Here is a 25,953-nt window from a genome sequence, read left to right as displayed (position 1 = left end):
TAAACTTTAAGAGTGATAAAAGATAACAATAACATCATCTCTCATCTGTAATATAAAATCTAAATTGATCTTTGCAAGCAATCAGACATTCAACATCCACCATATACTCAAATACAAGACTGATGCAAGAACTCAACTGCAACCCTTCATTAAAGAAAACTCTCTTCTGAATCACCACTGTTAACAATACTCTAAAAAAAACAACCTTGGTAAAATGACAAACCCAGCAACCTTACATTAGCTCTTCGTCGTCCCCAAAATTTGGCTTTGGAGCTTTTGGTTATCTTCTAGCAAACTATCATACTCAAGAAGCAGCTCTGCAGACTGTTTCTGGAGAGCCGCGACATGGGTTTCAGCTGCTTCGAGCTTCTTTTCTTTCTCTTTCGACTCCATCTCTGCTTTCTTGAGTCTCTCTGACATAGATGACAGTTTTTCTTGCAGCTGCTTGACTTCCTTGGACGCCTTCTCCTCTTTCTCCTTCAGTTCGGTTCTCTCTTTCTGGAGCTGTTCAAGTTCTTCTTTCGACGACCCAACATTGCCTCTTAAGTTGATCAGCTTTCTCATGTAGTGGTGCATTCTGTCAATCACGAAGCCAAGAAAAAGTACCACTCCTGCAAAGAGATCATTAAGGTTTCATTATGTACACATTTTGCAAAGCTCTAACACTTTTCAGAACAAATAAGTATAGATAAGAGAGTGCATCAACCTCAATTACCACATAAGCAAACCACAACTAATTTAGAACCCAACAACTAAATTTTCAACTGAACTATTCACTAACAAGGCCTCTTATGGTTCTGCTTATGAGAGAGAGAAACTGAACTGACCCATTAGAGAAGCTTCAAGCAAATGGGTTCTCCAAAGAACCTGATCCATGGGAGACATAGTCCCGAGCTTCGCACCTTTGTTCTGGATCTTGACAATGCTCATGAGATTGGAGAAGAGGATAACAGCCATGGTTCCAGCTATGGTTTTCACAGTGGCGGGACCTTTCCCCATCTTCATCTGGTCAAGGCTTTTAATCACAAGCTCCCTCAAAGGACCAATCTTTATCAGTAACAAGAATGTAATAGCACCCTCCACGAACAGAATTAGAAACAGTAGCTGAATCATGTCCGAATTTTCCAAAAAGTTCGTTCCTTTGCAACGATTCACGAAGAGAGTAAACCTCTAAACCCTAATTACTAGCTTCTTACTTGGGTATAAAGTTAAAATCAAAACCCAGATCGGAGGTTGAGGAGAAGGAAGCAGCGAATCATCTGAAAGCCATTAGCTTAAAGACAGATCACTAACTCATTCCTGATAGCACTCGTAATAATGGTTAGGAGTAAGAAGAGAGAACTAAAGTCAAGATTGAAGAAGAGCTAGGACAGGATCTGAGAGGACTTTTAGTAGAAAGCATAAAAAGTCGATAAGTTGTTTACTAATCTAGAGAGAGAGAGAGAGAGAGACAGTCAAAAGTTGGTATAAAAAAACTAAAAAGACATGTTATATAATCAGGTTTTGTAATGAATGCAACTCGGAATCGGTCTGGTAATAATGGACGTAGTAGAGGTTGAAAATAAATCAAATTATTATAAAACAAATGGGGTGAATAAAGATAACATAAGCCCAATGGGCTAACATTCATCATCCGCAGCGTTTTAACTTTGACATTTTACGCTCCTTCGAGGAAACATCATCGTTCCGTACGATGGAAACACCACGAAGTGCGGGTGTTAAAAAGACAACCGTGCCGTTTTGTACTTGTGGGGTACTCAAGACTACGACCTCTTCTCTGACACGTGTCACAATCCCGTTGACCCACCTACCGCATGGTCTTTTATAAAAACTCAAATCATCTTCTCCGCTCCTCTTCTCCTCAAAAGATCCTGCAACTTTCAAAAACCCTAGATTCACCAAAAAGAATCAATTCTCTCCGGCGATATTCTCCGAGTAAAATTCGCGTCACGGTGAGTCTCTCAAACCTCGAATCGTCTTAATCGAAGAAGTCCTTCATCTAATCGTTTCTTGTTGGTTTTTCGATTTTAGAAATCGAATCAGTCATCTGTTTTCAATCTTTCAACTGTATTTTTTGCCTTGATAGCATCGATAGAGTGTGTAAAGTTGAATCCTTTTTGACACTTAACAGGTAAGATGAACGCACAAGAGTTGAGAGCAACACGTGGCATTCGACTGAGGAAAACGTCGATTGATCTTAATGTGGCGCCCAGAGATCAAGAAGGGACCTTTGCTCCTGGTGGTAACCTTCAAGCGAGGCTTTTACCTTCTTCTCAGCCTGTTCCGGAAATGATTGATGTCGATGCTATTGAAGATGATGTTGTTGAATCATCCGCTAGTGATTTTGCTGAAGTAAGTAATCCTTTTTCATGATGGTTCTCGGCTGTGTTTGTGTAAGAAGGTTAACCGGTTTTGTTTTGTTTTTTGGTACCAGGCTATAAGCAAATCAACAGGTTCACGTCGGAGGCGTTTGACGGTTGGTGTAGAGTCAGGTGAGTTAATGAAAAGCTTTGAACTTTACACTCTTGTGCTTGTTTCTTACTTGGTTACGGGTAAGTGCAGGTGGTACGACTAACAAACGGAGAAGGGTTCCTCCTAATCAACCTGTCATCGACTGTGAGAATGTCCCTGACACCTCAAAGGCTCCTCCTCCGCCAGAGGAGCCAAAGTTTTCATGTCCAATATGTATGTGTCCGTTTACTGAGGAGATGTCAACCAAGTGTGGCCACATCTTCTGCAAGGGATGTATAAAGATGGCGATATCTAAGCAAGGCAAGTGCCCAACTTGTAGGAAAAAGGTGACTGCAAGAGAGCTGATTCGAGTATTCCTTCCGACCACCAGATGATTTTGGTACATCAACATTGCCAATCATCACCTTGTAAGGATAACTAGTGATAAGTTTTTTTTTCCATCAATGATTATAGAAATGACTAGATTTTGATGAAACAGGACAATGGTGTTTTGTCACAGGTTTAATTGTTTGTCAGACTTCATCCTCAAATTCGCGTTGGAACATTGAAGGGACTTTTGTTTGAACATTTCACTTTGTTGGAAGACAAAGTTGATTATTCAAGAAGGCCCTGTCATTTAGTTGGATATGATTTGGTAATGTCAATTTATAAGCAACTCTTTGTTTCCTAGTTGCTGTTGTCTTATGTAATATAGGTTTCTGCAAACCTCTCAGGCAATGCCTCTCTGTTATAGATGAAAATTATACATGGGAAAACTTTATAATACTGACTGTCAACTAAAATGGTGCATCCTGATCTTATCTGAAGACGCTTGATCTTTGAGTATCTGCTCTGTATAAACATCTGTACTCAGTTGATCGTCGTTGTCTTTGGGTATCTGCTTTGGAGACGCTGAAGAGCTAGCTGAAGCTTCAGATTTTATCCTGTGCAATAAGAAGAAACAAGATCCAGTATTGATGCTCTCGAGTTCTACTAGCCACAGAGGCATAAGAATGCTTAGTGCATAATCTTAGGCAACCAGAAAGAATAGTATAATGGGCCGAGTATGGGCCGAGATGGGCTGAGTCTTAATTATGTTTAGGAAACAAATCAGTACTCTTTGATTTGATAGATCATTAGTTAGACTCAAAAAAAGATAGATTTAACAGATAACAGAAAGAAAAAAAAAGATTGAAACTTTTGAAAGCTAATGAGAAGAGATTGAACTTTTCTCCTCTCTCTCTCTAGGTGATCCATGGCTGCCAATTTCTGGACTTCGTCTCACTAGTAACATTCTTCTTATCTTACCCCTTATGTGTTGATTACTTCTTCTCGTCTGTGTTAAACTTTAGTAACAATTTCGAGTTTTGTTTTGGGGTTTGTGTGAGCAGCAAGCAGCTTATGGAACAAGAAGAAGTGGATGTAGTTCATCCTCTCGACAAAGAACGTGGAATCTCCGTTGAGGATTTCAAGCTCATCAAGTTCCATATGTCTAATCGTACCATACCAACTTCCTCTTCTTCTTTTTAATTGCTACTTGACTTTTACTTTCCTGCTATTATACAGCTAACCATGAGTGTCTGAAATGTTTAGAGATTTATCAAAACAAAAGTGTTTTTTAGCGGATTGGATTTTATTCTTTGCTGATGCTGCATCTTTCTGTTGTTTCAGATATGATTAAATTAGCTCAGCATATTAAAGTCAGGCAAAGGTTTGTCTTTTCTTTTTTTTTTGCATTTTTGGATCCAGTTTTTTTAAATCTCAGATTCCACTATTGCATCTGTGGAAGTAACTGGCTCCTATGTATGTAACCTGGAGAGTATTATAATATTATGTGAATCCCTTGCCTTTGTTTTCAACTTTGTTTTCAACTTATGTAGGGTTGTGGCTACCGCAGTTACCTACATGAGAAGGGTTTATACCAGGTAATATTTGTTGCAGTTAATTTTGTCTTATCATAGCTAAAAATTTACTTTTTGTTATTATTATACTGTCTCAGAAAGAGCATGGTAGAGTTTGAGCCCCGTCTAGTTGCACTTGCATGCATGTACCTGGCATCTAAAGCTGAAGAAAGCATAGTTCAGGCCAGGAATATCATTTTTTACATCAGAAAATTGTGTAATATTATCTTCTACTCTTCTTCTCATGTTTTTGACTTTTTTCACTCTGCTATAGAAAGTTTATACCAACATTTATCTTTGCAGATCCTGATGAATATAAATATGAACTAAAAGATGTATTAGGGATGGAGATGAAGGTCTTAGAAGCACTCAACTATTATCTCGTTGTCTTTCACCCTTACCGCTCTTTATCTGAGTATGTATGCTTACCTCTCTCTCTTTACTGCCTTTCAGAAGTATATCTAATATGTAATTGGAAGTGTAAGTGATAACTCTTTCTTTTGATTTCTCAGGTTCTTGCAAGATGCTGCAATAAACGATGTAAATATGAACCAGATTACATGGTAAAAGCCTTCCTGTCTGAGAAGTTTTGCTATATACTTCATTTCCTAGTTCCAACACTAGGATGGATCCAGGCCCGGCTCAAAAAACTTTTGGACCCGTGGCAAAATGGTATAATATTTTCTTTAAACATAAATATCTATGCTAATTTAAATTTTTTTGGGCTTTAATCTTTAATTTTTTACAAAAAATTGGGCCCTTTTTCAATACTATTTATACAAAAAACAATTTGGGCCCTAGGCTCATGCCCCCTTTGCCATCCTTCTAAGCCGGCACTGGATGGATCTAAGATCACTGAGATTTTTTGTCTTCTTTGTTTCAGGGGAATTGTAAACGATACTTATAAGATGGACCTCATTCTTGTACACCCTCCTTACCGCATAGCACTAGCGTGCATATACATAGCAAGTGTCCACACAGAGAAAGACATCACTGCATGGTTTGAAGATCTTCATGAGGACATGAACTTGGTTAGTCATACTTACAAAAATGTTTTACATTTATTCAAGTTAATGTCCAGCTAAAAGCTGTTCCTTTATGTGGTTTAGTTACCATTGTCATTTGAAACCTTTGCAGGTGAAGAACATTGCCATGGAGATTCTGGACTTCTACGAAAACTACAGATCAATCACCGAGGAGAAAGTGAACTCCGCGTTCAGCAAACTGGCTTTGAAGCCGTAGTAGCAGCTGCCGAGAATCTTCTCCATCTCCAAGTTTAATTTAATGCTATCTCACACAAACGATAGACTTTCTTAGTTGCCAACATCTTACCTTTGTGGCAGACATGTAACATTGCTGATAAATACTACCAAACATATAAATCTTAAACTGATATCATAATCAATCTTAGGCACTGGCAACATTTATCCGGAACAAAAAAATTGTACCTAACTAAAATCATCAAAACTGAACTAAATTTCGTAAATACCCAGAACGATTTATATTTCTGGAACTAAAAAAGCTGAAACCGAATCGATAATCGAATGGGTATCCAAAACTTTAAAATACAAATTATATACCTAAAAGTATATATTATTTTAGTTTCTAAATAACCAAATATCTTGAAATACTATTTATCAACCGAATTGTCCAAAAATATGAATTATTCAAATATTTTTTTATCCGAAATATATAAAATTATCCAAATTACCTAACATTTTTATCGGAACAACATAAAAAACCTTAATTATTCGACGCTTTTACCCGTATTATCTGGTATTATCCAAAAACTACAATCGAATTGGATCCAAAACTTCTTTGGATATTAGTCGTTTCCCAACTTTGCTACTTGAACCGAACAAAGTTTGTAACTAACTGAATGGTACCTAAATTTCTAGAACCAAAAATCCAAAAAATTGAAATACATGAATTGATACTGAACGGAAAACCTAACACCTAGCTTAATCAATCTCCAATATTATCCTAAGCCCAAAGTGTAGGCTTTGTTCCCAGTTATTACCAGACCTTTTTATCCCAAATGAAGAGGCATCTCTCCTTAGGTTACTTTACATCTATGTTGTATAGAATCGGAAGCACGTACGTGGAAGCGTATAAGCAATTTTTTTTTCAAAAAAAATTAAGCAGGTACGTATTGGAAGCTATATTTCAATAATATTATTTGAGAAGTCAGTTTATTATGTGGCGCGTTCACGTTAACTCTCACAGCAGTTTATTACACAATATCCTTAATGAATTGAGTTTATTATTTAATTGCCATTATTTATATTTTCTTTTTATTTTATTTTTATTAATATATTTCTTTTATAACCAAATTGTTATCGAAAATAAATTCAAATAAAATAAAATATCTATAAATATTTCTATTTTATTTTCATTTTATTAATAAAACCGTATTACGATGGTTTATTGTTACCTTTTTTATTATTATAACCGTCATTATTAATATATCTTTTTTTATTTATACATTCCTTTTATAATTAAAGTTTTATAAGAAGAAATTTCATATAAAAGACAATCTCTAGAAATATTTAATTTTATATTAGTTTTTATTAATATAACCATATTTTTATGAAAAAGGAAATATTTTTACCGTAATATGCAAAAGTTTGACATATTTCAAATATCTTCTTTCTTAATAAGATTATACCTTTTGATAGTTATACAATTTTTTATTTCTACAAAGATATCCACTCAATTTTCTGCAATTTGTTTTTACATTATATAGTCTTAATCCTAATAATATTTAAATGCTTCAAAATCATAAATAAACAACTTATTTTCATAAATCTAAACTATTAAACTATAGACAATAATATAAAATACCAGTCAATTATTTTTTTCCACATAAAATATTTTTTATTCATAAAAATATGTCTTTCCTTGGTAAATTTCCATGACTTCCATCCGAAAATTTCGTTCGACTTTAGATATATGCAAGATTAAAATAAACATTATGAGGTTATTGGAAAACAAAATCTGAAAGAACTTGTTTCTATTGAGATGGTTTTGATTGATGGTGATATAATTTTTAAAAATCATATCTTTCCATTTATATTAATCCTATAATTATAAAAATCAAAATTGAAGAAGATGAAATGTATTCATGCAATAACTAAAGGTAATGACTTGGTTAAGAAGTTCGAGAAAAAATTGGTAAAAGTTGAATCCAAAATAATTAACACATTTAAGATCATTTGTACATTAAATTTTAGAATTTAAAAATAAAATTTATGGTCAAGTTGAATATATTTCACAAAAAATTATAACACTGTAGCTAAAATAATTCATAAATAAAACTTTAATTAAAATAAAATGAAAATATCACAAACAAATACAACAAAAACTAATAAAAATTACCTAAAATTATTACATTGTGGTTTCTTAAAAAGGTTTATGCCCATGCATGGGTATGGGTGAGTCACCTAGTATATATATAAGACAAAAATGGTTTTATAAGACTTTTGACTAAAAATATATGATTCAAACTAACAGATGTTAATTTAAGCTTATATAAATATTATCAAATTAATTATTTTTAATAGTTCACAGATATCTATCACAATATATTTTAATATATATGAAAAGCATCTTATAAAAACATTATTATGCATAAATAACTTAGTATTAATTTTGATATTTTGGTATTTTATATTTTCTATATATTTTAATACTATTATTTTTGAATTTTATCTAAAATAAAATATAATTTTGTATATTTACTTATTCACGATATTGAGTTGTTTTTTTAATGGAAGTTTGCTAACGGAAACATAAGCTTCCAACTAGTTTTTAAAATATATTTTTAGAGGTTTATTAGAAGCATGATTCTGGGAGCTTTCACAAATTTCTGATTCTAATTTTTGGTTCCGAAGCCGGAAATGCCGAGTCTGACTATGCTTATGTGGTACCTAGCTTTACATAACATATAAAGAGGATTCTTATGCCTCATTCTCGAAAAATATCTATCACAATATATTTGACTATATATGCAAAGTCTCTTATAAGAAAATTATTATGCACAATGATAATTTATAGTATTAGTTTGATATTTGCAGGCGTTTAAATATTTTGTATATTTTAATACTATCAATTTTGAATTTTATATTTTTACTTATTCATGACATTGAGTTAAAAAAAAACGAAAGCGTGATTCCTTAACGGTAGCATAACCTTCCAACGTGTTTTTAAAAATATATTTTTGAACGTCTATTAAAAACAAAATTATTAGAGCTTTCACAAATTTCTGAATTCTGATTTCGGTTCCAAAGCCGGAATGCAGAGTCTGACTATGATTATGTGGTACATAGCTTTACATAACATATAAAGAGGATTCTTATGCCTCATTCTCCAAAAATATCTATACAATATATTTTACTATATATGCAAAGTCTCTTATAAGAACATTATTATGCACAATGATAATTTATAGTATTAGTTTTGATATTTGCATACTTTAAAATATTTTGCATATTTAATACTATCAATTTTGAATTTTATATTTTACATATTCATGACGTTGAGTTTTTTTTTTTAAATGAAAGCGTGATTCCTTAACGGTAGCATAACCTTCCAACGTGTTTTTAAAAATATATTTTTGAACATCTATTAAAAACAAAATTATTAGAGCTTTCACAAATTTCTGAATTCTGATTTTGGTTCCAAAGGCGGAAATGCAGAGTCTGACTATGATTATGTGGTACATAGCTTTACATAACATATAAAGAGGATTCTTATGCCTCATTCTCCACAAATATCTATCACAATATATTTTAATATATACGCAAAGTTTCTTATAGGAACATTATTATGCACAATGATAATTTATAGTATTAGTTTTAAAATTTTCTATATTTTAATATTTTCTCTATTTTAATACTATCAATTTTGAATTTTATATTTTTACAAATCTACGACGTTAATTTTTTTTTTTAAATGAAAACATGATTCCTTAACGATAATATAACCTTCCAACATGTTTTAAAAATAATATTTTGGAAGTTTATTGAAAGCAAAATTCCTGAAACACTTACAAATTTCCGATTCTGATTTCGATTCAGAAGTCAGAAATGTAGAATGTAGTATGTAGAATGTAGAATGTAGAATGTGACTAAGCTTATGTCCCACCTAACTTTTTACATAGTATATAAAGAGGATTCTTATGCTCATTCTCCACCACAAAATTAAAAGTAAAGAAAAAGGGAAGCCCTTTTTATTGAAGCCATCTGCTTGTTGAGGGGATCAAGGAGAGAAAATGGCTTCCAATTTCTGGACATCAACACACTAGTAAAGTTTCAAACTTTTCAATCAGATGTTAACCGATCGTTTTTCTTTAGATATAATTGTTTCAGTTTCTGTAATCATATGTTTCCTTACATCTTTTTGGTTTCTGGGTTTTGTTCGGACAGCAAAGAGCTTAAGGACCCAGAAGAGATTAATGTTGTTCATCCTCTTGATGCTCAGAGAGGAATCTCTCTCGAAGATTTCAAACTCATTAAGCTTCATATGTCTAACTGTATGTCTTTGTTTTTGATCTCAATCCATCATCTATTATGTCTTGAATCTTTGTCAAATTCACATTCTTTGTTTGTTTCAGACATATCGAAGCTGGCACAACACATTAAGATTAGGCAAAGGTGAAGTCTTTTTTGATGAGATAAGCTAACCACTCTGTGATTATCTTTGTACAATGCTGACTGATTTGTTTTTTTTTGTTTTTAATATGATCCAGAGTTGTTGCAACTGCTGTAACCTATATGCGCCGTGTTTACACAAGGTATGGCTTCTGATGATTTGGTACTCTTGTGAGAACAAGGCTTGGTCATTGATTTGTTATGTGTACTGTTGTTGTTGTTTGTTGGCAGAAAGAGTTTGACAGAGTATGAGCCTCGTCTTGTTGCTCCCACTTGCTTGTATCTGGCTTGCAAAGCAGAGGAGAGTGTGGTCCATGCTAAGATTCTTGTCTTCTACATAAAAAAACTGTGTAATTAGCTTCAACCTTTCTTTTGATTTTGCTCTAAAGCTTTTACTTGGCTTCTGATGAATTTGGATGCTTCTTACTCCGCAGATGCTGATGAGAAGTTTAGGTATGAGATTAAGGATATTCTGGAGATGGAGATGAAGGTCTTGGAAGCTTTGAACTTCTATCTTGTTGTCTTCCACCCATACCGTTCTCTCCCTGAGTGAGTCTTTGGTTAAGATCTCTGGTTAAGATCTTCCAAATCAACCAGACACTAAATCTATTGCTTTACAGGTACTTGCAGGACTCTGGACTCAATGACACAAGCATGACCCATTTAACTTGGTTAGTATCCAACAAAACTTGTGTCCTTTACTTGGTAAGTATCCAGAACAGTTACAAAGCTTTTTGTCATTTATTGAACTATAGGGGTCTTGTCAACGACACTTACAAAATGGACCTGATCCTTACACACCCGCCTCATCTCATCACGATCGCTTGCATTTACGTTGCTTCTGTGTACAAAGAGAAAGACATAAAGACATGGTTTGAAGAGCTCTCTGCGGACATGAACATAGTAAGCTTTTTTGTCAACTGCAAATTTTGGTGATAAGGTCTTTGTTTAAATCATTCATTGGTTATGTGTTCTGAAACATTTTGCAGGTGAAGAATATCGCAATGGAGATATTAGATTTCTATGAGAATCACAGAATGTTCACTGAAGAGAGGGTTCATGCCGCCTTCAACAAGCTTGCTACAAGTCCATAAAGAGTTTTTGACTTGTCTTTTGTTTTTGTTCCTCCTGAGACTACATATGTTTTGCCAGCAGTTTATGTCATGAGATCATTTGTACTGTATGCACAATATAAAGTGGTTTGCGAATTTTTTTTAAAAGAGAGAACTAGTTGAATTGCAAACAGTAAACAAGTTACAATCATTCATCTCAGTATCAGAGAGCATATCACATTGGTGGCTAAGAAGAGCACACATAAGGGGAAGGTAGGGATGTCAATTGGGCATATTGTCCATGGACGGTCCATGTCCAAATCGATATAGACTAATATGATCACGCCTAAATCTGTCCAAAATATTTTCTGTCCAAATGGACTATGTCCAGATACGCCCAAAGTCCAATGGACAAAAGCAAATGGACATGGACCGCCCAAATACTTTTCTGTCCAAATGGACTATGTCCAGATACGCCCAAAGTCCAATGGACAAAAGCAAATGGACATGGACCGCCCAAATACGCCCATAATTTTAAAAATATCTAGGGTTAGTATTTGGAGAAAAAAAATCTGAAATCACAAATTCATAAGTTTAAAACTTTAATTATCTTTTGTGAAACATGAAATTTAAGTATCTTTTGTAAAAAATGAAATTTAAGTAAGTTTAGAGATGTTATATATATATATGACATTGTACAATTTTTAAGTTTGAAAATTAGACATTTTACATTAAACGGACATCTGGATTCCATGGACAGTCCACCTGGTCATGGTCCTATTTGGATATCGTCCTATTTGGACATGGTGCTATTTGGGCTCGACCAAAAACGCCCAGAAAAAAATAAGCCCATCTGGACACGCCCAAATCCACCCAATCCGTCCAGTTGACATCTTTAGGGGAAGGCAAGAGAGGAATGCTGTGCAAGACAACTGTCTCTACAGTGAGACCTGGTCCAAAACCAAACAACACACCCCACTCCAACCCTTCTGCTGTTGTCTCTGCACCATCCTCTACTGCCTTCCTCCTCATCTCATCAAGTATGAAGAAGACACAGGCACTGGACATGTTTCCATACCCGCTCAAAACATGACGAGTCACCTTCATCTTCTCTGCCTTTAGTCTTAGCTTTATCTCAATGTGATACAGGATGGCTGGGCCTCCAGAGTGAGCTATCCAGAAGAGAGAGTTCCAGTCACTTATCCCTAGAGGTTTAAACCTTCTTCAAGACACTTCTCAATGTTCTTAGAGATGATACCGGGTACTGTCTTCAGGAGATGGAAGTTGAGTCCCACCTCCGTCAGATGTCCTTCTATGGCTCCTTTAGAGCAGGAAGGATGGTCTGCGCAGCAGACACCATCTCTAAGATTGGCTTCTCTCCCTGAGAGGTATCAGGGTCTGAACTTTTCCTTGATGTTGGTCATGTGTTCACTGTTGGTGAGGTGGAAGTAGTAGTCTAGATACTCTGCTTGGGGCACTTGGTTTGGAGGGTCGGCAGTGCCTATGACCAAGATTCTTGCTGGTTCATCAGCTATTTGCGCCTTTCTGATCTCATCCAAGAACAAGGCACCCATCACCATAGTAATGATAATACTAATTGGGTTTGATTGGAGTTTTATGTTATGGTTTTGGTATACTATGCAAATTTTTATATTAGAAAGCAGGCTGAAAATGAGTGATTTGTATAAACAAACTGAGAGATTATAAAACAAATTAACAAGGAGAAACGAGAATGGGATGTGTCAATGTGGTATTTTTGTTAGGGCTTATTTGCCAAATAACCAATTTGGTAGCACAATTAAGAATATATCTATGATTCTGACATTATTTACGTGAGTAACACTTTCTTCAATTCGTGCCGATTTTAACTTTGCACAAAGAAAATATCCGGCAAAAGAAGAAAGTTGACGACGTTGACGATTAACACATGTGGCTATGAGAAAAACATGGTTGTACTATACTAAATTCTATATCTCGTTGAATATAGTATAATAGTCGGCTAATCAATATTTTTAGTTTTTACTCATATAACACAATGACGAGTTAAATCATGCATATAACTCGACATCACGCAATTAATTACCACATACATGAACTTCATTTCTTAAACATTAGAGGAAAGAAAACGATGTAAACAGAAGAACAACGATGAAGAATAACTGAGAACTTTATTTTTCATGTACGATATATAGTATAGATCCTGTAAAAATAGTATATAATGGATGATTTATTCCATTTGCATACGTAAATTAACAAAGGTAAGCCTCATGTAAAAATAGTAGAGGACTGATAGCGAATTAATAAAGAAATAGTACATAGGCTATATATATATATATAGTATAATTGTAAACCCTATTTCCAATCCCACACACCCTCTGAAAACTAAATTCTAAATCCAAATCAATAAAACCTAAACTCTAAACTTTAATCATTAATCCTAAAACCAAATATAAATATAATATGAAAATATGTGAATAGTAAAACTAAGGGATTCCATTTAATGCAAATGGTATAGAGATACGAGAGCTTTGTAAATTATATAGTTTGGTAGTTTGAAGAGTGAAAGGAATAATATTTCTCAATCATTAAATAAAACTAGGTGATTTTCCCGTGCTCATGCACGGGTATAAATGTTTTTGAAGTAAATATACTATAATAATTGATTGATATTTACTTTTAATTTTAAATTAATTTATAATTTGTAAGCATCATTTATATTTATAATATTATATTACTTTAATAATACACTAGATTCTGACCCGCCCTTTCAAAAGGCAGGAAAAATCTTTTGTTTTAAACTTTTGTTTAGAAAATTAATTTTCATATTTGTGTTTTCATTGTTAAAAAGAAGTTAAACATTGTTCGTAGTGCTGAATTTTGAACCTGTGCAAGATTTTATATTTAGAAAATTAAATATGTTAAAATTATTAGTTTGTGTGTCCATAAATTTTGTATAAACATATAAAGTGGACAGTTAAATACAAACAATGCATCAGTTATATGTTCTCTACAATGCATCCGTCTTAATTTATTTTAGTGGCCATTCAGTTTAGTTTGTTTTTATTGTGAATTCAATAGAAGTGGAAGTTTTAATATTCTCAATATATAACCATCCACTAATATATGCATTAGAGTGAAATGGTTCCCGAGATTTTTGGGATTAAAGTGGAGGGTTAATAAAAAGTAGTTACAGTTATTTTTAAGTAGATCACGTGGAAAAAATGTTGGACAAAACTTATATCAATAGGTCATGTTTCTAATTTAATAGAATATATATGATTTTATATATGTTATATTTAATCGGTTTTGTTGTTTTTACAGTCAATTTAGTCATCATTTGCATAATTTGGAATGCATCTATGAATTCAACTATAATATTTTTTATTCTAAATATATTAAAATTTTGATTAATTTCTTATTTGCATTTAGGTGGTTATTGTCTTAAATATATAAATATATTTTATGAATATTATGTATAACTTCAACTATTTTGTGCTTAGACTAAAATAAAATAAAATAAACTAAAGTGTCTGATTCTAATTTACATAAATTAATATAAGGATAATATTCTGAAGTCTCATGCATATATATATAAATTTTAGAAAATAACTAAATTGTAACAGTTGTTTAATATTTTATTTTCATTTTAATATGTTTTGAGTTGTTCTATGATTTATATTTATAAAATAAATTACTATTCTTATAAAATTATATATTTTTATTTTAGTTAAATCTATGATTTTATATATAAGTTAGATTAGTCGAATCACTCATGTTGTGAGTATATTGAGTTATTGTTATTCTTTCAAATTCAAATGATATATTTTTATTTTTATTATAATCAAGTCAAATCAAATCAATTTTATTTATCGTTTAAACGTGCATGTATTTTCATAATATTTATCAAATTATATATTGATGTTTTTAAAAATAAATTATAAAAGAAAGTGATGCTCAATAGGAAGTTACATACATAAGTAGGTGATACATTTCTGGAAGCTCATGAACACATATTAATATTTATAATAATTAAAATATTCTATAAATTCTAAATAACTTTATGCCTTTGATTTATTGAATGGAAACTAAAATTTATTTAAATTAATATTAAAAATGAGAATTCAGATTTGCTATGGTATTTTGATTATAGTTATATTAAGTTCCACAAACATAAAATTTAAAAGAAAATTTAATATTTAAAAACAAATAACTTTAATAATGATAAAATATAATATATCTATTTTGCAACTATTTGATTTTTTTTTGTTTTCAATATCTCTTAAAAATAAGCAGTACACAAAATTGTAATTTTATTTGAAAATAATATTATATAAGTAAAATATAATTTATCGATATTATTTCTGATGTAATTGGAAGCTATTATAGTCAACAAAATATATGAAAAATAAACAAATCACTTCAATAATACTAATTATAAACTATTTTTAGTCAATTAAACATATATCAATTTATGTTTCTCAATTATTTTGTGTAATCTTCTAAGAAAATAGTTAGATATATAAAAATACTTCTATTAGTTTGAATTTTTTTTTGTATTGTTTAAAATTATGTTTTGAAAGAAATGTTATTTCTTTTTCTAATATCAAGATTGTCCGTGTAAATTTTTTTAATAAAATCACATTATATACAAATTTATGTTTTTCATCTACAAAAATATAAATATAAATAAAGTATTTTATTACTTCAAAACTATATTTTGTTTTATTTAAAAATATTTTTTAAATGTAATATTACTACTTTGTGAACTTTCTTTTTTTTTGAAATCATATTATATATACATATATTTTCGTTTTCAATTTTTTTTAACTTTATAAAAAATTCCCTTTTTTATTATATGTATATGTTTTTGGAAATTTTTTAAAAGGAAACTAAATAAAAAATAATAATGTTTAATATTTTTAATTCATTAAGGGTATCAGTGTAATCAACTATCGTGAGAGTTAATATGAGAGCGACACATAGGAAACTGACTTCTCAAATAATATTATAGAGATATATATTACTGTGGAAGCACCGTAGCCTATTGGTTAAGGTTTAAAGGCTTCTACACCCAGATCTGGGGTTCAAATTCCAGACTATGCAATTTATTGCAGATTACAGGAAATCGAGGTTTCAAGTCCCGGAGTGAGCAGTTTATTAAACAATTATGAAGACTACAGAGACTACAGAGAAAAGACTTGCAAAGGATCTTCAACATGGTACAACTAAATCTGGTCAGGCGTAGATCTTCATATGACGGCTCAGGTGATGCAGTTAGGCGTAGATCTTCATAAGGCAGGTAGTATTGTCAGTTGTCGAATTGTCTATGTAATATTTCCTATATCATAATTGTATAATCATAATAAATCAGCGTTAAAAATATATATATATATATATTACTTATTAATGAATACTGCGAAGAAGAGAAATGTTGAGACCGAAGGGTACGCCATCATGTTCCATTTCAATTTCATTGAAAATATATAGAAATATAACGGTAATAGTCTTACATAAATAGTTACATTTACGCAAATAATACTATTTTGGTCAATTTTTTTTTTAGATACTAATTATAAAATTTTATCTTGGTGGAAATGGAGATGAAGATCTTGGAAGCTTTGAACTTCTATCTTGTATTCCTGAGTGAGTCTTTTGCATATCTTTGGTTAAGAGATCTTCCAAATCAACTAGACACTCACTATGCATTCGTTTTTATTCTTTTTTCTTTGCTTTACAGGTTCTTGCAGGATTTTGGACTCAATGACACAAGTATGACCTATTTAACTTGGTAAGTATCCAAAACTTTTGACCTTTAGTTAAGCTACTTTTGTCAACGACACTTACAGGATGGACCTCATCCTTTATCCCTTATACACCCACCTTATCTCATCACGCTCGCTTGCATTTACATTGCTTCTGTTTACAAAGAGAAAGACATAAGGACATGGTTTGAAGAGCTCTATGTGGGCATGAACATTGCAAGCTTTCAAAACTGCACCTTTGATCATAAGGGCTTGTTTAAATCATTCATTTGGATGTTCTGACCATTTTGCAAGTGAAGAATAGCCGCCTTCAACAAACTTGCTACAAGATAAGAGTTTTTGATTTGTCTTATGTTTTTGTTCCTCTTGAGAAAAATATGTTTTGCCAGCAGATTCTGTCATGAGATCACTTCGTGTTGTACATACACATTGGTTTCGGTTCAAGCATGTCTTGACTATGCACAATGTAAAGTGGTGGCAAATTAAAATATAGAACTAATTTGATTTGCAAACAGGAAACATAATAGAATCATTCATCTCAGTAATATAGGAAGAAAATGTTCTGTTTAGAGAGGAACACTGTGTAAGACCACTGTCTCTACAGTGAGACCAGGTCCAAAACCAAACAAGACACCCCACTCCAACCCTTCTCCTGTTGTCTCCGCACCATCCTCTACCGCCTTCCTCCTCATCTCGTCAAGTATGAAGAAGACACAGGCACTAGACATGTTTCCATACTCGCTCAGGACATGACGAGTGGCCTTCATCTTCTCTGGCTTCAGTCCTAGCTTTATCTCAACGTGGTCCAAGATCGCAGGGCCTCCAGGGTGAGCTATCCAGAAGAGAGAGTTCCAATCACTTATCCCAAGCGGTTTAAACGCTTCTTCAAGACACTTCTCAATGTTCTTTGAGATGAGACCGGGTACTGTCTTCAAGAGATGGAAGGTGAGTCCCACCTCCTTCAGATGTCCTTCTATGGCTCCTTGAGAGTCAGGAAGAATGGTCTGTGCAGCAGACACCATCTCAAAGATTGGTTTCTCTCCCACAGAGGTGTCAGGGTCTGAACCCACAATGAGTGCAGCCGCGCCGTCACCAAAAAGGGACTGTCCAACAAGGGAATCCAGGTGGGTCTCAGAGGGCCCACGGAAGGTGACTACTGTAATCTCAGAGCAGACAATAAGTACTCTAGCGCCGCGGTTGTTCTCAGCTATGTCCTTAGCCACACGAAGGACAGTCCCACCAGCGTAGCAGCCTTGATGGTACATCATGACACGCTTAACAGAAGGACACAAACCAAGGAGTTTGATGAGCTGGTAGTCAGCACCAGGCATGTCCACACCAGAGGTGGTGCAGAAGACTAGATGAGTTATCTTGGACTTGGGCTGGCCCCACTCCGTGATGGCCTTCGCTGCAGCCTCTTTGCCTAGCTTAGGGACCTCGGCCACCAAGATGTCCTGCCTAACGTCCAAGGAAGGAGCCATGAAGGCGCATATGTTGGGGTTGTCCTTGAGAAACTCTTCAGTCAAGTGCATGTAACGTTTCTTTATCATTGATTTGTCGCCTATGAAAGATAATAGATAAAGTTTATGAGTAAATGTGAATGAATATAATATAAATGTGTGGCAGAATGAAAATGAAGACGTACACATGCGCTTGAACTTCTCCTTGAGGTCGGTCATGTGTTCACTGTTGGTGATGCGGAAGTAGTAGTCTGGATACTCTGCTTGGATCACTTGGTTTGGTGGGTTGGCAGTGCCTATGGCCAGGATGCTTGCTGGTCCATCACCTCTTTGTGCCTTTCTGATCTCATCCAAGGACAAGGCACCCATCACCATTGTAATACTGATACCAGTTTGGTTTGATTGGAGATTGATGTTTTGGTTATGTGTACTATGCAATATTTATAGTAGTGGAAAGCGGAGTAATCTATAATAACCTAGAGATTATGCAAATTTAATAAGGAGAAATGAGAAAGGTGTGAGTCAGGTAACTGTTATGTTTTATTTATATATTTTGGGGCAGCAAAGCCTGTTTATTGCTGTTTGAAATCTAGAAGTATTTCAATAAAATCATAAGAAATATTTATGATTAAAAGATTCCATGGAGATTCAAAATCTCTGCTTATTTATTGATTTATTTTAAGATCTACTCTATTAATTTAGATTCTTCTGTTTTATTTACTTATTAAAAGGTTGTCATTTAAATTTTAAATGGTCCAACAAAATATGTAACTGTATTTGGAGCATTATAAATACTTTATTATAAATCAGTTACTAAAATGATTCTATGTTATGTACGAATTTTTTATATTTAGTGATTCCAATTGAGTAACAATTGTAATTCATTCATGTATTTCTATACTTAGAGGTGATTGGTTGGACTTTATCTCCCTACTTTAGCTTTATTTATTTTTAAATCACTAAATTTTACCAATCATATTGTAGCTTTACTTTTAAAAATTAAAATCTACATCAAGTTTTTATTTATTTTTACCAATCATGTTTTAGTTTTATTTTTTAAAGATACAACAAAAAAATAAAGCAAAACTTTTTCTTATGTATTTTAGGCAAAAGTCCTGCATCTTTTTTTTTATAGGCCGTAGAATCTGTAAATGAAAAAAAAAATTTATAATATCAAATAAAGTATATAATCATAATAAAAACTTTTATAAATATTTTAATTTTGAATTTGAGTGTTTTAAAATTATTAAGATATTTAAATAATATGAATATTATTTACATATCACATTTTAAATTACAATTAATTTTGATAATTTATTAAAAAAATATTAATATAAATTATTTTAATTGATATAAAATAATAATTTTATATATACACAACATATTTCATATATTTTATTTTAAAATATCTACCGCCTACAGCTTACAGCTACAACAAATTTAATTACAGCAAAAGTCTCTAAAGAAAAAGTCTACAGTAACAACTTTACAACTACAACTGATTTATCTACAGCTAAATTTTTAAAGCCACAGTCGAACCAATCATTACCCCTGTTTTTTTTTCTATACCATGTTGCATCTACATTTATCATGATTTAATAAGTGATAAAAGTAAATATGAGATGTCAAAAAAGGTAAAGAATTTACCATAATAAATCATCATGTATATAACATATGTATATAGTATAGGGTATAATATATATTTTCTTATTAGGTATAATATAGAAATAACATATATTTATTGTATCATTTCAAAAATTATTATTAAAATTAAAATATTGACTAAATAACTCACTAAGGTAACAAATAAGAGCAATTCTCTTAAATAGATCATTTTAACGTTTTTGTCATAAAAAAAGCTTCCAACGAGGAAAATGACCAAAATATATTTAATTAAAGAGGTAAATGACCTTTACCGTAGATATATTAATGCAATTTTTTTAAAAAAACATTATTAGTTTCGAATTATGTGTTTTAAAATTCGAAATTTTTATAAAAAAAAAATATTTTTGAAAATTATAGTTTTCAATTTAAATTCAAAAATGCTTGTTGAAATTATTTTTGAAATTTTTAATATTTATTTAAAAAAAAAAATTTCTCCTAAAATCCATCCCTTAACTTTAAACTCTAAAACTAGATCATTTAACCATAGGATATAAATATATTTTTTTATCGCTATTTTGATATTTGGATGTTAGATTAATGACAAAAACTTTTTTATGACTATTTTAAGAAATTTTCAAGATATAATTGTACAAATAATGTGATTTAAAAAAAATGGTGTTATGTTAGACTAAAACTCCAAAATCAAAATTAAAGTTCGAGAAAGAAATATTGAATTCACCTCTATCCAAAATTAACATTATAGATCGAGAACAAAAATTTGACCAAAAAAAGATCGAGAACCAAATTACTTAGCATTCAACTTCAAACTAAAAGCGATTTTAATCATGTAACTAAATATATACTTAACAAAATATATTTCAACTACAATCTTGCTTACATCTATACTATTAAAAGGGAAGCAGTCTTTAAAAATCTACTTATAAAAGGTTGTTGGATAATTTCCTTTTTTTATTTTTTGGTCTTCCTTATATATTATATGTTATCCCTATTTAATATCACTTTGTTATCCGCAAAATAGATATTATTAATTTAGGCTTTGGGCGTTTAACTTAAAAAATATAATTTAACTGATACAACCCATTCAGAAAAGAAAATTATAAATCCAATTAACTTTTGTTACAGAAAAACAATTAACCAAATTAACTTTAGACCCATTTTTTACAAAATCCCAAATTATGAAGACCATTTTATACATAAATACATATAAATGTAACATTATTTAAATTGTATGGATTTCTAATAATAAAATATCTGTCACAAACTTATTTTTTTTTTAAAAAAAATTGATAATAGTTTGAAAAAAAAATAAAAAAGGAAAAAAATAATACTTTCTTCATTATTTTGGTAGATTGATAATTAATATATTTATAAATAAACTTAACAATACTTGTTAAAAGAAATTTCTTATACAAGTCAAATGTATATTAATATATCAAAAAATTATAAAACAAAAAAAACAAATTATATTTTTCTCAGTGGGTTAATAACGGTCTTTTTGATTTTCAGATACTTTTACTATATTCATTTTATTATATTATATCCTACTATATATGAGTTACTAGATCTTACGGTTCGACCACAAGTCTGATTCGAATATAAAAACTCAATGAAAACATAGTACCGGACTGAAATAATAATAATAGAACAGCTTTTAAATATTTTAGATATCTAATAATAAATATAAATTCATTTAATATTTGAGTTTACGGTCACCAAAAAAATATCCGCGCTTCTTAAGCGCGGATCAAAATCTAGTCTTCATTAAAAGAACCACAGTTTTGAATAATATAAAATTTAATCAATTTGAATAAAATTTGCATGTAAAGTTTGAACATCACAATCAATGATATTTTGTGAACATTTTCTTTACAAATATTTTTAAATATTTTTGAATTTGTCAAAGTTGACGATGTAACTTGGCTAATGTGTGAGTGACACATATCTAATAACATATCAAATTACATAAAATAAATGAAAGTAAACACCAAAAAAAGATGTATGTGATTAACCTATATTGTAGAGCGTTAACTTTGTTTTCCCAGAACAAATTGAATTCAATTTTTAAATTATTAGTTCGATTTTTTTTCCTAATTTACCATTCACATTCCTTTTAAATTATTAGTTCAATCTAATTTTGTTCCCTAATAAACTATTAATATTCCCTCTAAATTTGATCTAGCCACCTACTTTCTAATATATGTATCAATGAGAATTTATAGTATTGATCATTTATATTCTCTTTCTAAGTTTTCTTATTTTTGTTGAAAAAAATTCTCATCTTTCTATATATTTTGTAACTATTATTTTAATTTAAAGATATATCTCACTATTTAGTGATATACTCCATCAGTTCCTCAAAGATAAATGTTTTGGATTTTTTTTTCTGTTTTACTAAGATGAATTTTTAAGTTTTCTTTTATTTAATAATAGCAAATCGTAGTTTTTAAAGAGACTATTGAAATTTTATTGGCTTAATTTACTGAAAACTGATAATCACAAAAAATAATGCATTTGTGATTGAAATTTAATGTGTTTCTTATTTCCTTGGTCACAGATCACACCTGTTGAATGTTGATTTAGAAACCTTTCCTTAGACAACCCATTATTATCTCAAACGCGGTTACAAGTTTTCTATCTATATAATGAACACGAAAATATTCCAGGTCGCATGCAACCCTCTAACTCATCTAGAGTCTTTCACATCCATAGCCGTAACTTTAATCTTTTCGGTTTTGAGCTAAACCAAGACCCTCTATCTCAGATAGAATCTTTTTATATTCAAATGAAAATGGTTTAGGAAAAATCTTTCACAGTATGAATCCAACATCGAGAGAGATAGTGTTCGAACTTCGAACTAGGGTTGTTGTTCGATAATAAAAAACAGGAAAAGGGGTAAAGGGAGAGAGAAAGGTCTTCGCCGCCATTACGTTCAAAAAAGGAAACTTTCTTTTTGCTGATGGTGATAGGCTAAACCCTCTCAGATCCATCAAACTGACTTAACGAATCCACACATTCCTGAACGGATCAACCTCGACCCCACCACTCGCCTTCTCTCTCCCTTACACACCTTCCGCGTATTATCCAAAAACACAGAGAGTTTTAGAGAAGAGATTCTTTGTAATTAGAGTCTTCACAGAGTATCAATGAACACATTCGATAAAGAGCATTTCAATGTGGAGGTGAAAAACGGTTGCTTTGATCTTCCTTTCGAGTTACAACCAGAGACCATAGCGATCCAAGAAGCTGTCAAAGTCATACTAAAAGGTCTTAATGAAGATATCAATCGCGAAGGCATTAAAAGAACTCCCTTTCGTGTCGCAAAGGCTCTCCGACAAGGAACCAGAGGTAATCTACATATGATTTGTCTTAAAGTTTAGTTTTTTCTTTGTGGGTTTTGATTAATAATGTTATTTTATCTCAGGTTATAAGCAAAAAGTAAAGGACTTTGTACAGAGTGCTCTGTTTCCAGAAACAGGGTTAGACGATGGGCAAGCAGGAGGAGTTGGTGGTCTCGTTGTGATCCGAGACCTTGATCATTACTCTTACTGTGAATCTTGTTTGCTTCCTTTTAAAGTCAAGTGTCATGTAGGATACGTCCCTTCTGGGGGACGCGTTCTTGGACTAAGCAAGTTCTCTAGAGTCGCTGACGTTTTTGCTAAGCGGCTTCAAGAGCCTCAGCGTTTAGCTGAGGAGATATGTTCGGGTCTGCAGCGTTGGGTGGAACCATCTGGTGTCGCTGTTGTTCTCCAATGCTCGCATCCCCACTACGATGGTTTTGTGGAGGCAACGGTTACCTCCGGTTCAGGGGGTTTTGAGGATGAAAGTTCGGAGCTTTGGTGTGAGTTTCTTAGTCTTTTGAAGTTCAAACTGCGTAGAGATGTCTCTCTTGAAGACTGGTGTCCGTTTGTTATTGAGAACTCATCCAAAGTTTCAGATGCAGACTCTGAGATGGTTGCTGCTGTAGTCTCTATTCTGAAAGCTTTAGGAGAAGATCCATCAAGGAAAGAGCTGGTTTCCACTCCAACCAGGTTCCTTAAATGGATGATGAAGTTCCAGAACGTTAACTTTGAGATGAAACTAAACAGATATGACTGCAAACTCAAGGAGAGAAAGCTGAGTTGTGAGACTAATATTCAGTTTTGGTCAATGTGTGAGCATCATTTGCTTCCTTTCTATGGAGTTGTGCATGTTGGGTACTACTGTGGTGATGGACTAAAACCTCTTGAGAGGTCGTTGGTGGAGTCTGTTGTAAAGTTTTATGGGTTTAAGCTGCAAGTGCAAGAGAGGATGACTCGGCAAATAGCGGAGACATTGTCACCACAGGTTAATGGGGATGTAATTGTGGTGGCGGAAGCTGAGCATACTTGTATGATCTCTAGGGGGATTGAGAAGTTTGGGAGTAGCACAGCTACAGTTGCGGTCTTAGGTCGGTTTTCGAGTGACCTTTCTGCAAGAACCAAGTTCCTAGAGAGTATTCAGAAAACAGAATAGAAGATGCATATTGTTTCTCACAGGATTAGATAGATCTTTAGAATTGGGGATCAAGACAGATCAGTGTTCCATGTTTGTTGTCTTCTTATGGTTCTGACTTGTTTCTTTTCTCTACCATTGTTTTTGTGTTCTGATTTCTCATGCCTTAGTATGTTTGGCTTTGAAATATATTTGTTACGTTCTTCTGATTATGATACATAAATTACATCTTGAAATTTGTATAGTACTGGTGTGAGTGAGAGCAATGGTAGCTTACAAGGTTTCTTGGCTTACTCCACGGTTCAAAACTATTAGGATCAGACAAAAGGGTGTGTAGCATAACCCAATGTCTTGTAAGAACAGACAAATGTAGTGTGAAAGAAAAGAAAAAGAAGTGTTGATCTCTCACTCACTCTCTTTTTAAGTTGATTTAGAGGAGAAAAATAAGCCCATCATACACATTTTTATTAACCACATGGACGGACTTCAGTACAAAATAGAAGACAACACACTTGTCCTTCAATATATACCAAACTCCATTTATCTAGTTATTCACATAGACTTCGACCAAGTTTTGACAGAATACAAATAATGCATCAAATACGAATACGATTGACCATATAAAAGATGAAAAGCTTAGTTCACTCTGAAGATCAATTAACAAACTAAATAAACACAAAGACAAAACAACTGTAGTATATCTAGCAATCAAAAAATATGACAAAATACCATATTCGATTAATTTTATATTATGTAATTATACATTCATAATCAATGATACAAAAACTTTCTGAAAAATAGTTTTAAGTGTTATTAAGTGATTTGTACGACATATACATCAGTTAGAAATTGATGCATTTTTGGAATAACTATGGCTGACTGATTACCAAATGTAACAACGGTTAAATACTAAATTGAAAATGCTAACATTTTATAAACTCACTGTGATGGTGAAGTAAACAAGCAATAATAGAGAACAACATTCACTTGGTCAACATCAACAGCTGTTAAACATCCGTACGCCGTGCTTCATTTAGTACTAAACCAGGAAGCCCATTACGTAATAGCAAGCAGTAAATGTGCTTGTTTTTACATTATGATTTTCGGTCGTTTAGACATAATCATCTTCAAAACACGATCTACAGCCTAGCGCCATGTAAAGCCCAGCGCCACGTAAATCCTAACCTTTAAATTGCTACAAACCTTTATGTCTTATGATAATTTGCTTTTGAGGCCTAAACACAAATACCACATTTATCAAAACTTAGATTTTTAAAAACCATAAACAATGATTTAATATCTATTAATAAAATTAAATTTTAATAATAGAACCACTATTCAAGCAATGATTTGTATAGGTAGAATCACCATATTGTCTCTGAAAAAGATGACATGACTTTCGAAAATATGACATAATTTTAATTTAATAATGATATATATAATTTTCATATAAAATTTATACTTTTTGGTTGGTATAATATTTTAAATATGGCAATGACTAATAAATCTTATATCAATGTTAAAATTTTTTATAAATATTTATTTTTGGTAAAGTTTTGAAATATATTAATAACTAATAT

General features: G+C 32.1%; 6 protein-coding genes and 1 pseudogene across 7 annotated transcripts; 4 read left to right on the top strand and 3 right to left on the bottom strand.

The window, feature by feature from the left end:
- Positions 1-41: 41 nt before the first annotated feature.
- Positions 42-1,488, bottom strand: LOC106403262. The gene is made up of 2 exons (XM_013844111.3): positions 828-1,488; positions 42-611 (listed from the first exon to the last, which is right to left on the bottom strand). The coding sequence occupies exons 1-2, from the start codon at positions 1,111-1,113 to the stop codon at positions 238-240; spliced, it is 660 nt and encodes a 219-aa protein (XP_013699565.2). The 5' UTR covers positions 1,114-1,488; the 3' UTR covers positions 42-237.
- Positions 1,489-1,791: 303 nt separating this feature from the next.
- On the top strand, positions 1,792-3,235 carry LOC106403283 (E3 ubiquitin-protein ligase RNF4). Of its 2 annotated transcripts, none has more exons than XM_013844131.3 (5): positions 1,792-1,952; positions 2,132-2,352; positions 2,435-2,492; positions 2,563-2,879; positions 2,972-3,235. In XM_013844131.3, the coding sequence occupies exons 2-4, from the start codon at positions 2,137-2,139 to the stop codon at positions 2,844-2,846; spliced, it is 558 nt and encodes a 185-aa protein (XP_013699585.1). In that variant the 5' UTR covers positions 1,792-1,952; positions 2,132-2,136; the 3' UTR covers positions 2,847-2,879; positions 2,972-3,235. The 2 variants fall into 2 exon arrangements, with proteins under 2 accessions (XP_013699585.1, XP_022561051.1); XM_022705330.2 differs by having other exon boundaries at positions 2,951-3,235.
- Positions 3,236-3,449: 214 nt separating this feature from the next.
- LOC106403272 (cyclin-C1-1) lies at positions 3,450-5,766 on the top strand. The gene is made up of 9 exons (XM_013844121.3): positions 3,450-3,738; positions 3,843-3,949; positions 4,123-4,162; positions 4,332-4,376; positions 4,451-4,569; positions 4,656-4,767; positions 4,865-4,915; positions 5,236-5,383; positions 5,490-5,766. Exons 1-9 carry the CDS (start codon positions 3,707-3,709, stop codon positions 5,592-5,594), a joined length of 759 nt encoding a protein of 252 aa, XP_013699575.1. The 5' UTR covers positions 3,450-3,706; the 3' UTR covers positions 5,595-5,766.
- Positions 5,767-9,518: 3,752 nt separating this feature from the next.
- On the top strand, positions 9,519-11,223 carry LOC106403293 (cyclin-C1-2). Its single transcript, XM_013844140.3, has 9 exons — positions 9,519-9,656; positions 9,779-9,885; positions 9,967-10,006; positions 10,102-10,146; positions 10,235-10,353; positions 10,438-10,552; positions 10,624-10,674; positions 10,759-10,906; positions 10,993-11,223. Exons 1-9 carry the CDS (start codon positions 9,625-9,627, stop codon positions 11,095-11,097), a joined length of 762 nt encoding a protein of 253 aa, XP_013699594.1. The 5' UTR covers positions 9,519-9,624; the 3' UTR covers positions 11,098-11,223.
- Positions 10,980-12,635, bottom strand: LOC106414767 (annotated as a pseudogene).
- Positions 12,636-17,289: 4,654 nt separating this feature from the next.
- On the bottom strand, positions 17,290-18,703 carry LOC106425116 (chalcone synthase-like). The gene is made up of 2 exons (XM_013865836.3): positions 18,463-18,703; positions 17,290-18,378 (listed from the first exon to the last, which is right to left on the bottom strand). The coding sequence occupies exons 1-2, from the start codon at positions 18,650-18,652 to the stop codon at positions 17,384-17,386; spliced, it is 1,185 nt and encodes a 394-aa protein (XP_013721290.1). The 5' UTR covers positions 18,653-18,703; the 3' UTR covers positions 17,290-17,383.
- Positions 18,704-22,583: 3,880 nt separating this feature from the next.
- On the top strand, positions 22,584-24,617 carry LOC106425127 (GTP cyclohydrolase 1-like). The gene is made up of 2 exons (XM_013865842.3): positions 22,584-23,248; positions 23,325-24,617. Exons 1-2 carry the CDS (start codon positions 23,047-23,049, stop codon positions 24,392-24,394), a joined length of 1,272 nt encoding a protein of 423 aa, XP_013721296.1. The 5' UTR covers positions 22,584-23,046; the 3' UTR covers positions 24,395-24,617.
- The last annotated feature ends 1,336 nt before the right edge of the window (positions 24,618-25,953 follow it).

The sequence above is a fragment of the Brassica napus genome, chromosome A2 (genome assembly GCF_020379485.1).
Source record: "Brassica napus cultivar Da-Ae chromosome A2, Da-Ae, whole genome shotgun sequence".
Taxonomy (NCBI): domain Eukaryota; kingdom Viridiplantae; phylum Streptophyta; class Magnoliopsida; order Brassicales; family Brassicaceae; genus Brassica; species Brassica napus.
This window is presented reverse-complemented; position numbering and strand designations above follow the sequence as displayed.